At 53.0% G+C, this 12,259-nt stretch overlaps 1 protein-coding gene across 7 annotated transcripts; it reads left to right on the top strand.

Annotated features, from left to right (window-relative positions):
• The first annotated feature begins 3 nt into the window (after nt 1-3).
• On the top strand, nt 4-11,875 carry FAM214B (family with sequence similarity 214 member B). 7 transcript variants are annotated; one of them, XM_023524037.1, is made up of 10 exons: nt 459-567; nt 7,581-7,724; nt 7,966-8,633; nt 8,748-8,935; nt 9,369-9,427; nt 9,621-9,726; nt 9,844-10,002; nt 10,200-10,268; nt 10,352-10,527; nt 10,660-11,875. In XM_023524037.1, the coding sequence occupies exons 3-10, from the start codon at nt 8,042-8,044 to the stop codon at nt 10,811-10,813; spliced, it is 1,503 nt and encodes a 500-aa protein (XP_023379805.1). In that variant the 5' UTR covers nt 459-567; nt 7,581-7,724; nt 7,966-8,041; the 3' UTR covers nt 10,814-11,875. The 7 variants fall into 7 exon arrangements, with proteins under 7 accessions (XP_023379803.1, XP_023379805.1, XP_011379764.1 ...); XM_023524035.1 differs by lacking the exon at nt 459-567 and adding an exon at nt 4-109 and having other exon boundaries at nt 7,966-8,935; XM_011381462.1 differs by having other exon boundaries at nt 7,966-8,935.
• The last annotated feature ends 384 nt before the right edge of the window (nt 11,876-12,259 follow it).

The raw sequence follows: 12,259 nt of genomic DNA, 5'->3' as shown, positions 1-12,259 counted from the left end.
GGTGGGACCTCAGGCGACCTGCAGCCATCACTTTGTCTCCCCTGCCATCCATTGGGGCCACCGCCGCCAATCAGAGCCGGCGGATCCGGGCTGGAGAACTAGCGTCCGGGTGAGGCTGCCGGGAGAAGGGGCGGAGAGGGAAGAGGCTCTGAGTTGGGAGGGGGCTAGTGGTGGAAGGGGGCCTAGCACTGGTTCTGCCAGGCTGGAATTCTACGGGGTAGGTCCTAGTGAAAGGCGAAGAGACCAAAAGTGGGCGGGGATCGGGGGTGGGGCCAGGGACAAGCTGAGGATCCTGGGGAGACGCGGAGAAGATAAGAAGGGGTAGGACCATAGAGGGGCGTGGTCTGGGCTACAGAGGAGGAGCCCAAGGAATTCAAGAAACTAGAAAAGGGGACGAACCCGGGAAGGTGGGAGGTGGGAGAAGGGAGAGGGTGGGCCCGGGCGTTGCGGGGGCGGGGCTCGGACCTAAGGGGCGAGGTTTGCAGACCGAAGCTGCAACTAGAACCGCTTGGTAATTGCACCAGTCCACTATCTCCCCAGGTGCAACGGGACTCACGGAACTTACAGGTGTGGGGCGGAATGCGGGAAGAAGGGACAAGCACGAGAGTGCGCTTGGGCAGATGTGAGGAGGTGGAGGATATGTTAGGGAAGGAGAGGATCTGTAGATTGACTGCTAGGGGGAGGAAAACAGTTGGGGAGGAATTGGGCTCAATGTGTGGGCAAAGAGGTGCATTCTTTAGGGACTCTCGTGGGGGAGGGGTGGGAGTGCTTTGTGGGAGTGGAAAGTACTAGGTGAGGGAGTGAGGTTGCTGTTTGATGTGCAGGGTTGAAGGCGATACTTGAGGGGGAGGGGATCTGAAGGCACTCTGGGGGAAGGAAGTGCTGTGTAATGAAGGGCTGGTGGTCCAGAGTGTAGGATCACGGAGGGGCTGTGTGGAGAAAGACGTTATGGGGCTGTGGGCACTGTGTGAGAGGAAGGGGTTGTTGGCCTCAATTGAGGGGGCAGAACCTCTAGTGTTTTGAGAAAGTAATAGTCTGGGGGCATTGTTGAGATTCCAGAAAGATGTTTGTGTACTGTGTTCCAGGAGTGAGAGTGGTGGAATTAATAGGGTGACTCCTCAGCTTCTAACTCCACCTTCTGGCCTGAGCACGCTTAGAGGAGCCAGGCCCTGCTTGCCACCAGGGCTTGTGCTCAATCTGCTTTGGATCTGTCTGGCTGAGACTGGAGGTTTCTTCCCCTAGCTGATGTCCCTGGGGACCCTTCCCCCAGTCGGTTCCTGTTAACCCCCACTCTAGTTCCTGTTCCTCCCAGAAGCCTGCCTTGGTCCCTATCTTCCCCCTCCCCTCCCCCTTTGCCCTGCCCTTATGCTCTGGGTGTGCTCATTTCCCACTTCCTTCCTCGCCCTGGGGCCTGGTCTGGTCCTTGCCCATCTAGGAGCTGTGTGTGCCCTGCCCTCAAGTTTGCACTCAAAAGCCAGACCCTTGTAACCAGCAACAAGGCCCAGACCCCACCCCGCACTACTATCGAGGTCTCTCCCAACAGCCCCCAAGTGACTGGTAGCCATATTTTTACCACTTGCCACAAACTGATTTTCCCCACCTTTTTTCTTCTACTGGGTGGGGAAGCATAAGGCCCTCAAAAATTCTGGGCTTCTGTGGGAGGTGGGAATAGTGAGGAGTATTGAGGGTCTTTGATCTGTTTTAAGAGGTGGGCCATCACTGTAGGCTGACCTAGGGAAAGGTTGTGGTTCCAGCCTCAAATGGGGGAGGAAGAGGGAATGGCTTCCCACAGTCCTGGCTTAGAAGCTGACTCTCAGAACTGAGACTAGAGCCTTGTCCTCTTGGGGGCTCCTCTGATTCCCTGAGGGGACTTGATGTAATGCCAGAGTTCTTTTTGCCCCTTGGCTGACTGGGAGAGGGTGGGAAAGGCCTGCCTTCCACACTGTGGCTGAATGAGTGTGACAGTGCTGCTGAAAGGGGCCCCAAGCCAGCCTCCTCTAGCTGAGACACTGGCTAGAGAGGGAGGGGGTGCTGAGGCCAGACAAAGCCATGGGGTAGGGTGGGGTAAAAGAGGGCAGGCTGATGCCTTTTGAGGAGGAGCTGATTGCTATGGCAACACAGCTTCCCAGACCGTCTGTCAGAGAGGCAGGCCTAGGGCAGACTCACTCCAGCTTCCTCAGGATTGAGGCATTTGTGTGAGTGGGTGGGGCGTGAAGAAAAAGGGCATTAGTTTGCTGTGCTGAAGCTGGAGCAGATAGCTTTTCTACTTTGGTACAAGCAGCAGGGCATTCAGACGCTTGGACTCATGTTCTGAAAATGGATATGAGTGAACAATAGCCATTAGAATTGTAGCGATATAAGGCCAGAGTTGCAGAGGCCCTAAGTGGTCATCGTTTATGCAAACATCTCATTTTACAGATTTGGAAATTTATGGCCAAAAAGATCGATTTTCTCCAGGTTTCACAGTGAAAGAGCAGGAATTAGGATCCACGTCTCCTGATTACTGTTCACTCAGCCCAGGGCTCACTGTTCTTTCAGCTAATGTTTGTTGAGCACATAGTATATGCCAGGCACTGATGTTGATTCTGGGAATACCAGCATGAACAAAACAAAGTTGCTGCTCTTATGGAGCTTCCATTCTAATGTGGGGGGAGAGAGAAAGAGAGAATGGCTAGCTGCCGATAACTGCTAGAAAAAAATAAAGCAGAGTGAGAGTTAGGGCAGGTGGATAAGGCCTCTTAATTATACCATGCTGCTTTTTTAAGGCACACTGAGGCCTAAAACATCTTTGATCTTTCCCTCTGAACTATTGCCCCCTAACCTTTGCAGGTAACTAAGTCCTGGACCTATGGTTGTGGCAGTAAGAAAGAATAAAGTGGGATCGCCAAGGGATTATTCCTTCCCTACAGTGTTCTGTGTCTACCTGTCTACCCAGTAAGCTTAAAAAGCAAGTAGACTCTTAAACTGGTACTCTGCAAATTTATCCAGGGTGTTGAAATTTTTTTTAATCCTGTTCCTTACCATTAGGGAACCAGCAAGGAAATCAGTCCATGGTAACTTGGTTCTTTTTCAGGGTTTTTCCCCTGGTCTGAGGTGAGGAGAAGGTTGCCTAGAGGAACTAATTTACTTGCTTGTCCTTCCTAAGTCTACAGCACAAGGGAGGAGTAAGGGAAGGGGAACCTCTTTTTAGTGTCCAGTCACAACCTCAGGGCCCTTGAGGCCCATAGCACAGGCAAGGTAGAAACAAGGACCTTAGACTTATGTGGCCTCTGAACTATGAACAGATCCCCCCCCGCCCAACTCTTCTGGAGGCACAGCCAGGGCAGGGGTCCCCAACCCCTGGGCTGTGGACCAGTACTGGTCTGGTGGCCTTTTAGGAACTGGGCCACACAGCAGGAGGTGAGTGGTGGATAAGCAAGCGAAACTTCATCTGTATTTGCAGCCACTCCCTAGCACTAGAATCATTGACTCAGCTCCACCTCAGATCATCAGACATTGGATTCTCATTGGAGTACTGGTCCCTGGTGCCAAAAAGGTTGGGGACCGCTGCTCTAAGGTCTCAGTTTGTTTTCCCTCTTTTGGCTCTGGTGTTTACCTCCTGCTTCTGTGGAAGACTGAGAGAAAAATCCTCCTAAGTTCTAAACTGTGTGACTTGCCGACACGTCCTGAGGGAAAGGTAGACAGTGCTATGTTCTTAGCTTGCCTCTAGAGCGGCCCCTCTGAAAAGTGTCTTTTAATGCCTAATCTTTACAGAGGTTTCCATCCTGGTCATTTAAAGAATAGGACAAGAATTAGGAATGCCGGTTCTGCTGCCACTTAATTTGGCTGGGTCTGGGCTGGGCCTGGGGCCTAGTGACTCAGGGGGAGGATGGGGCGTTTCAAGGGAGCTGTGAGTCATGGGGGTGAGCACCATCACAAGAGTTGAGCATATTTCCCCCACTCTGGGCAGAACTCTTCCTATCCCACTTCCCCTGGGTGTTCGACCTCCTTAAACAGGAGCCTATGAATAGAGAATACTGGTAGAAGGGATGAAGCAGCCTGATCTCAGACAGAGTTCAGAGACACAAAGAATGGTGTTTAGATCTCTGAATTAAAATGTATCCCTATCTCAAGAGCCCTTGGAGTCCCTCTAATGAAGGCAAAAGAACATCAATATAGAGTAAGAGAAGAAAAGAATACCATTTCTCGATGGAAGGAGGTAGGATCCCATTTCAGGACTTTTCCATCCGCTCTGGCATGAAGGAAGCTTCCTAGGCTCCACCAGTTCTCTGGTCTCTGGAGCTCTGGTTTGCAAAGCAAGGAGAGATGAATGAGAGTGGGGATATTTGGGGACTGTGTAGGAAAAGCAGGCTGATTTGGGCGGTTGTCCAGCTGTGTCTATGAAAGCCCTAGGACGTCTTATTAACCAGCCTCATTAGAGGAAGGGCAGGGGGTGAGAAGTGTGAGGCCTATGCCTTTGAAAGTGTTAAATGGCTGGGCGGGGAGCTGCTTTGTATTCCGGCAGATGTGGGGTTAAGGAGATGGGCGGGGCGACTCTGGGTAGGCCTGCCCCCTGGCAGACCAATGGGCGTGCATCTCTTGGAGGGGGCGTACCTCACACTTGAGGTCGTGGGGAGGCTGGCCTCCGATGGGCCAATGACCATGGTCGCTGCCGTGGAGGGCGTGGTCTGAGGGGGGCGTGGCGGCAGCGGCGGCAGCGGCGGGGGTGTTAGGACGCTGGGCGGGGCGGGCGGACCCATCAGCTGGTAGGAAATGGCCTGTGAGTCAGAGGGGCAGCAGAGTCGGCAGCGCGGAGCCGGGGCGGCCACGGGGAGGGACAGCCGCGGGGAGGGGCGCAACAGCGGCTGGAGGGCTGCGGGCGCCAGGGCCCGCTAGTGTTGCACACGAAGCTGAACAGAAAAGAGCCTAGCAGATCAGGGCTCAGCCTGAGCCACCCTTTGTCTGGGTTGGGGGCCCGTGGCGGGGTGGACCCGGGATTCGAGGGGAGGGTCGGGACGGAGGGGCCCGGAGCAGCGACCGCCGTGGCGGAGCCAATTTGGGAGCGGGGTGAGTGTGTACTAGGGGGAAAAAAGCAAATCTACGAAGCTCCAGTAGGGAATGGGGCCTGTCCCAGGCTGTGGGGAGGAGAGAAGGGTGAGAAAATCCTAGTGGGGGTGGGGGATCGTCCAGAATAAGTAGTCCAGAAACCGGGGTGAGTCTGACGGGTTCAATTTGGAGTTGGTGCTAAGATCTGCTCCCTCTCTACTGAGGGTGGAGAGCTCTAGGCCAGTGGCCAAGGGGGCAGTGAGCAGAGGTTGACCTTCCTACCCACAGTGGTGGTTCATGGAAACAAGCCCCCTAGCTTGTGTGAATGTGTGTAGGGACAAAATATAGAGCCCCTGGCAGCAGTTCTCTCTGAACTGGATGAGGGTAGAAAGCACATGGAGAGGAGTTTTCCTTCCATCCTCCTTAATCAGTGTAGAAATAGATATCTTTAATATTGAAGGGAAGGGGAGAGTGAGCCTGGGAACTTGTAACTATACCAGTACCCACCCCACCTCCCAGGCCTAGCAGGTGTCTGAGGGTACAGACCCCATGGTATTCTGGGACTTGTTGTTTTTGCTGGCTTTGCTCCTTTGGCATGTTGGGAGCTGTAGTCTGCCAGTCAAAGCCTGGCACAACTGTCTGACGCTAGCTACTGCCTACCCCTTGCACAGAGAGGCGGTTTGGCCTACCCTTCCCCCAAAGTCCTGCCCCATGAGTCAGCTTGAAGCCATGGTCTAGAGCCAGACTGGCTAGGTGGCAAGGAAGTGAGTCTTAGAGCTTTTCATTGACAGGGCAGGAACTGAGAGAGCTTTGGGGTAATGAGCAGATGCCAGGCATGCTGGGGTCAAGTAGGGCATCATGTCATCACCTGGCTTCCCCAGGGTAAGGACTCAAGAGGCCAACTGGAATGACCTGGAGGTGGGAATACTAAGGAAAAGGCCCTTCCTGAATCTGTATGGCTTGGGTAGAGGAAAGGAGGGGTAGAGAGAGTACAGTTTGTACCCTCTGACAACACTGCCATTGGCATTCTGCCCTTTCCAGCCACCCCACCCACAGGGAACCAGAATTTTCTTAGGGATCCCAGTTCTAATGAGAACTTGGTGAACTAGGTTAGTGTGGGACACAATAATGGGAACTTAGTGTAGAAGAGCTTTTCAATCCCTGGGTGCAAATCTTCTTTCCCTCCCTGCCCTCCTCTCCTGCCTCTGTTATTGCTGATTCTCCCTGTATTAATTAATCTCTGTTTCTCTCATTCTGGGAGTTTTTCTCTGCATTGTCAGGACTGCTGCCCAGATCTCTGGGACTTGCATTCTACTTTTTTGAGTGCTGGTATGTGCTTATTCCTGTGCTTAAAGTTGGGTGGAGTGTGACACAGACCTATCCTCAAGAAACCTACGGTCAGTTTATAAAATGTCTTACAGAGCAGGCAGAACTGTCACTGGGTTACAAGAGATAGTGATACTGCCATAGGTGAGGTCTCAGAGGAGAGAGAGATTTGTGGTCTGGGGTGGCCAGAGTAGGCTTTCTGAAGGGGATGGCATTTGGTCTAGCCAAGGAGGAAGGGTAGGGCTTGGGGAGGCAAACAGAGGGCATTTCTCGAAGGGGAAAGGGCATTGTGGATGTCAGGCAGCACAGGCTCCTGCCCAGAGGAGAAACTTGATTCTGGGAGCAGTATTTCCTCCCATGAAGGAAAATAGTCTTTAACTTGACATTCCCCTCACCCAGCATGGGCTACTGAAGGTGGACTAGTCGGTGAAGACCTCTTGTGCCCTGGCAAAAAAAACAGTGGTTTGGGGTTTTGGGTGTTGGATATGTGTTGGTCATGTTGGGAGGAGTAGAAAGGTACCCCTAGTTGCTTCCAGCTGTCTGACTGCCACTGCCTTATCTATAGTTTGCAGGGCCTAGGGGGAGGGGTAGACCCTGAAAAGTGCCTTCTGGCAGTGCCTCCCCCCAACACTTCAGAGTTGTTTTTGGTTAGATTTGTTGCCTCTAGTTAAAGGGACAGACTGCCTGCCTGCGGCTATTGGGAGTTTAAGGCTGAATGGCCTACTTTGAGGTGACTTAAGGTTTGTACCTCTAAGGAGTGCTGGGGTGGGGGGGGATGAGTTTCTGCAAGATCTCTGCCCTTAGGGCTCTGGGGTGGTACTTGTCCCTTTGGAAAGAGACATATGGGAAGAGTTGTGCAATTTGGTGGCCTTGACTAGAGGGCTGAATTCTTGCCCTGGCCATCTCTCAGCTGGCATGTTCTCTTGGTTCTTGGGGTATCTTATTCCCCCTCCCATTCAGGACAGGAGTCCCCAAGATGGCAAGTAGTCATCCTGCCTCAACTTATCAGATCCTTACTACATTGAGCCAAGACCTGCCTCTCTATGACTCCTTAGGTAGCCCAGCTTTACCCTCTGGGCCCTGGATCTCAAAACTGCCCCTTCTGTTTCTGAAGAGCTCCTCATATGGGAGGAAAATGTCCTGTGGTGTATCCTATTGGTCCACAATAGGAGAGGAGACTTACCACTGACTGCAGGGATCCTGGCTTATGTCTGTTTTTCACTCCTTAGGGTCCGGCTGAGCCCAGGAGCTGCACGGAATGGTGGCAGTCACCTTGCCAGTGCAGCGGGCATGGACCAGACTGCAAGCTAGGAGAGCAAGGCATCAGTCAGGAAGAGGGAACACACAACTAGGCTTAAGACCTCTTCATCGGGGTGAGTGCCAGGGAGAGGGAGGGGGAGCAGGTCCAGTAAGAAACCTAAGCTAAACATGTCACCCTTTCAGAAGTTCTGAGGTGGCCTCTGTATTCCATTAATCCATCTGGAGATTTGGACACCTTTACCCTTAGGACTCTGCAAGATCACCTCTTCAGGCCAGGGGAGGATCTGAAACTCAGCTGGGGGAAGAAGATTCACTGATTCCTCTGACCACCTTTTCTTCTCTTCTCTTGCACAGATGTTCCCAGGCCCCCCAGCCCAGGCCCAGCATAAAGGCTGTGGGGGGGGGCCCCCCTGACCCAAGTGGGGGCTTCATGCGCCACGTGCAGGCGGAGCCATCTCCATCCTCAGAGACAGAGGCTGGCCCCTCGCAGCCTGCAGTCAGGCAGGGGGCCCTCCAGGGTGGCCTGCTCATGGGCTATAGCCCAGCAGGGGGGGCAACATCCCCCGGGGTCTACCAGGTATCCATCTTTTCCACTCCAGCTGGTACCTCTGAGCTGCATAGGGCCCTGAAACGGCCAGCCCCGCCCATTGAGGGTCCCAGGGAGCTGAAGAGAGGCCCTGGGCTGGGGGCCAGAGAGGGACTGCCTCCTGAAGAACCATCTACAGTGGGGCTTTTGGGCCCAGAGGGGCTGGGGCTGGGACTGGGTGTGGCCAGCCAGCATTTCTGCCATCATGGCCTCTGTGTTGTAGAACAAGAAGGTAGCTCCACCTCACCTTGGACTTCAGTGGCCCAGAGTCCCCCCTGGTCCCCATCAAATGCTTCCTGCAATACTTTGCACACCAGAGACTGGGCTTCCCCAGATCTAGGGGGACAGAGGTCCCTGGGGGAGTCCCCAGGGCAAGCCCCTCCAGGCCAGCTGCACACACTTGACACTGATTTGCACAGTCTTGCACAAATAAGGGGTAAGAGCCCAGTGGCTGGGGTGGGCAATGGGGGCAGCCCCTGGCCTAGGGAGTCCCCTGGCACTGCCAATGGGCACAGTCCCGAGCACACACCCCCTGGCCCTGGACCTCCAGGCCCCTGCGCCACCAAGCGAAGGCTGCTTCCTGCTGGAGAAGCCCTGGATGTCAGCTCTGAGGATGAGGGGCCAGCCCCTCGGAGGCGCCGGGGAACCCTGGGTCACCCTCCTGCTGCCAACAGTTCTGATGCCAAAGCCACACCCTTCTGGAGCCACCTGCTGCCTGGGCCCAAGGAGCCTGTGCTGGTAAGCCAGGAGAGGAGGTAGTCTACTTTTTTAAAATTTATTTATAATTATAGTTGACATACAATATTATATTAGCTTCAGATATACAATATAGTGATTCGACATTTATGTACTTTATAAAGTGATCACCACAGTAAGTCTAGTAGTAACCGTCTGTCACTGTACATAGTTATTAGATTATTGACTCTATTCCCTATGCTGTCTGTACTCTACATCCCTGTGACTTATTTTATAACTGGAAGTTTGGACTTCTTAAATCCCTTCCCGTTTTCTGCCTAACCCCAACCCTCTACCTTTGGGGTTGTTCTACTCTTAAGTGTGAGAAAAAGTGAAGGCCTGAGTAGATGTTCCTATGAGAGCTTGTGATGAGCCCCTGCTCCCAAACACATCTGGCCTTCACCCAATCTCTTTACCTAATCTTTCCTCTCCACAGGACCCAACAGACTGCAGTCCCATGGGGCGGAGGCTAAAAGGTGCCCGTCGCCTGAAGCTGTAAGTGAACAGCTTCTACCTCTGCCCTGTCTCTGGAAAATGGGGACAGAGGTCTGTAATTCTCTTTCTTATCCCTGGGTAAGGGACCCCAGGGCAAGAACCCTAGGTAATGGTAAAGTGTGGGGCCTAAGGACATGAACAGGCATCCCAGAAAACCTCAAGCCAACCTGCTGTGTGTCCCCTCCCCTACCAGGAGCTCCCTTCGAAGCCTCCGGAAGGGGCCAGGCCTGCTGAGCCCCCCCAGTGCCTCCCCTGTTCCTACCCCCACCGTCAGCCGTACCCTGTTGGGCAACTTTGAGGTAGTTTCCCTTGGATTCTGTGATTGGGGGACGTTGGGGGAAGTGGGATGGTGGAGTGTGGCTTGGATGGATAATGAAAAGAGTTGGCGTCTCTCTCATATTGTCTTCCCACCCCAGGAATCATTGCTGCGAGGACGCTTTGCACCATCTGGCCACATAGAGGGCTTCACAGCAGAGATTGGAGCTAGTGGATCCTACTGCCCCCAGCATGTCACGCTGCCTGTCACTGTCACCTTCTTCGATGTTTCTGAGCAAAATGCCCCGGCTCCCTTCCTGGTATGATCTAATTTCAACCCAAAATCAGCTCTTGAAGAGGAAGTATTCTTTAGGTGTTCCTCACCTAGGAGAGAGTCAGGGCGGTAGGGAGAACTCTAGTGTGGGGCAGGGGCCAGCTCCCAGAGTGAGATTGTGGAGATGGATGAGTAGGGCTCTCTCCGTGCCCACCTTGGCTGATGGCTCCATGGCCTTCCCAGGGCGTCGTGGACCTGAACACCCTGGGGAGGAAGGGTTACAGCGTGCCCAAGGTGGGCACCATCCAAGTGGTGAGTTTTCCCCGAGGGAGAATGGGAGTGGGGAAAGGAAAACAGCACCTAAACCTTACCAACCTTGCCTATCCTGTCCCCAGACCTTATTTAACCCCAACCAGACTGTGGTGAAGATGTTCCTTGTGACCTTTGACTTCTCGGACATGCCTGCTGCCCACATGACCTTCTTGCGCCATCGCCTCTTTTTGGTGCCTGTGGGTGAGGAGGGAAATGCTAGTCCCACCCGCCGCCTCCTCTGCTACTTGCTGCACCTCAGGTGAGAACAGGGCCTAGGGACAGCTGGGAAGGCCCAGGTATCTTTCCCCAATTCAGGTATCCCTTCCCTGAATAGGATCTCATCTTGCTTCTCTACTGTCTGGCTCCTTACTTTGATCACCCTGTTCTCTAGGTTCCGGAGCTCCCGCTCAGGCCGCTTAAGCCTGCATGGAGACATCCGTCTGCTTTTTTCCCGTCGGAGCCTGGAACTGGACACAGGGCTCCCCTATGAATTGCAGGCTGTGACTGAGGCCCCTCACAATCCACGTTATTCACCTTTGCCCTGATTGCCAGTGCCCTGCACCCACGTGGGCCACATACCAGCCCATCCTGCTCCATCCTCGACAGAGCAAACATGTGGAGAGGTGGCAAGAGAACTTTCAGGCTTGAATTAAAGCCCTCACCATACTCATGCCCAAATTGATTATTTGGGTGTTTAAAGCTTCTGATCATTACCACAATTTGCCCTACTCTGGGTTCTCCACGTGCCTGCCCGCCCCCCCTTTGGAATTCCCAGTTCAGCTTAGGTAGTGGGGAGGAACCAGAGCTACCTGGAGGTTGTCCCAAGTTCCCAGGCAAGTCATGCCAGCGTTGCCTCCCTGTCCTGGGCAGGGGCCACTTATTATTTTATTTATTTTTAATTTATAATTTATTCAAATTGGATTGCCTTGGTAACCTCCCAAACCTGACAATTGGCATTGCCCCTCCTTTTTTCCCACTCTCAGATACTGCTCTAGCTTCAAGAGTTGAAGAGGCTGATGTAGGGGCTGAGGGAGAACTGCTCTCCTCAGCTAAGGGCAGAGAGGTTATCCCAGAAGGACTGAGTCACTAGCCAAAGACTCAGCTTCTCCTGCCCTTTCCTATTTTCTTCACTTCCCCTACCCTCTGACCCCTCTCTGAAAGACAACTTATATGTGTGTGTGTGTGTGTGTGTGTGTGTGTGTGTGTGTGTGTGTGTGTGCGCACGCACATGCTTGTGTGTGTGTGGTATGTGTGTGAGAAAGAGAGTGTGCATCCATACACACACACATGGGGGTTAACTGCCCCTCATCTAGGGCTCCAGACTGCAGTTGCCCCTTTCCTGCTTGTGTCTCCTTGCTTGGGGTCCTGACTGAGGAAGGTGTTTAAGGGGCAGAGTCAGGGCCAAGGATTGGGGTGCCTCCTCTCACCTGGCCAGACTCTGACCCACCTACCTCAGCTGGGGTGAGGGACACCCCTCAGACTCAGTCATGTGGTTCCCGATTACTCTATTCCCCACTCCAGACTCTGACCCAGCCTTAGCCCTGACTCCTGGGGCTGGGCTGAGGGGAACAAGCATTTGTTGAAACTTGAAAAAAGAAAAAGAAAAATATTGTACCTGGTACTTTTTTTTTTTTTAAGAAAAAAAAGAGGAAAGAAAGAAAGAAAAGAAAGAGAAAGAAAGAAGAAAAAGAAAAGAAAGAAAAGAATAAATTCTTTTTTGGAAACTTGAGCTAAGCCCTACTTTTTCTGTTGGGGAGAGCATGGGAATGAGAATGGGAATGGGGATCTTAACTGGAGCTGGGACTCTGCCCTTTCTCCCAGATAAGGGGCCTGAGGCCATGAGGTTTTCTGTAAGACTCTGCTGATTCTTAGGACCTAGTCTTGCTCTTTTCAGATAATGGAGTTGTGTGGTAGGGAAAATTCAGCCATAAAAGCTGAACTCTCTGAATGTGGATATGGATTCTTATACTGGTTCTGTTGTTAATGATTTT

This window comes from Pteropus vampyrus, unplaced genomic scaffold, assembly GCF_000151845.1.
Source record: "Pteropus vampyrus isolate Shadow unplaced genomic scaffold, Pvam_2.0 Scaffold436, whole genome shotgun sequence".
NCBI classification, from domain to species: domain Eukaryota; kingdom Metazoa; phylum Chordata; class Mammalia; order Chiroptera; family Pteropodidae; genus Pteropus; species Pteropus vampyrus.
Note: the sequence above shows the minus strand (reverse complement) of the source record. Positions and strands in the feature narration are given on the sequence as shown.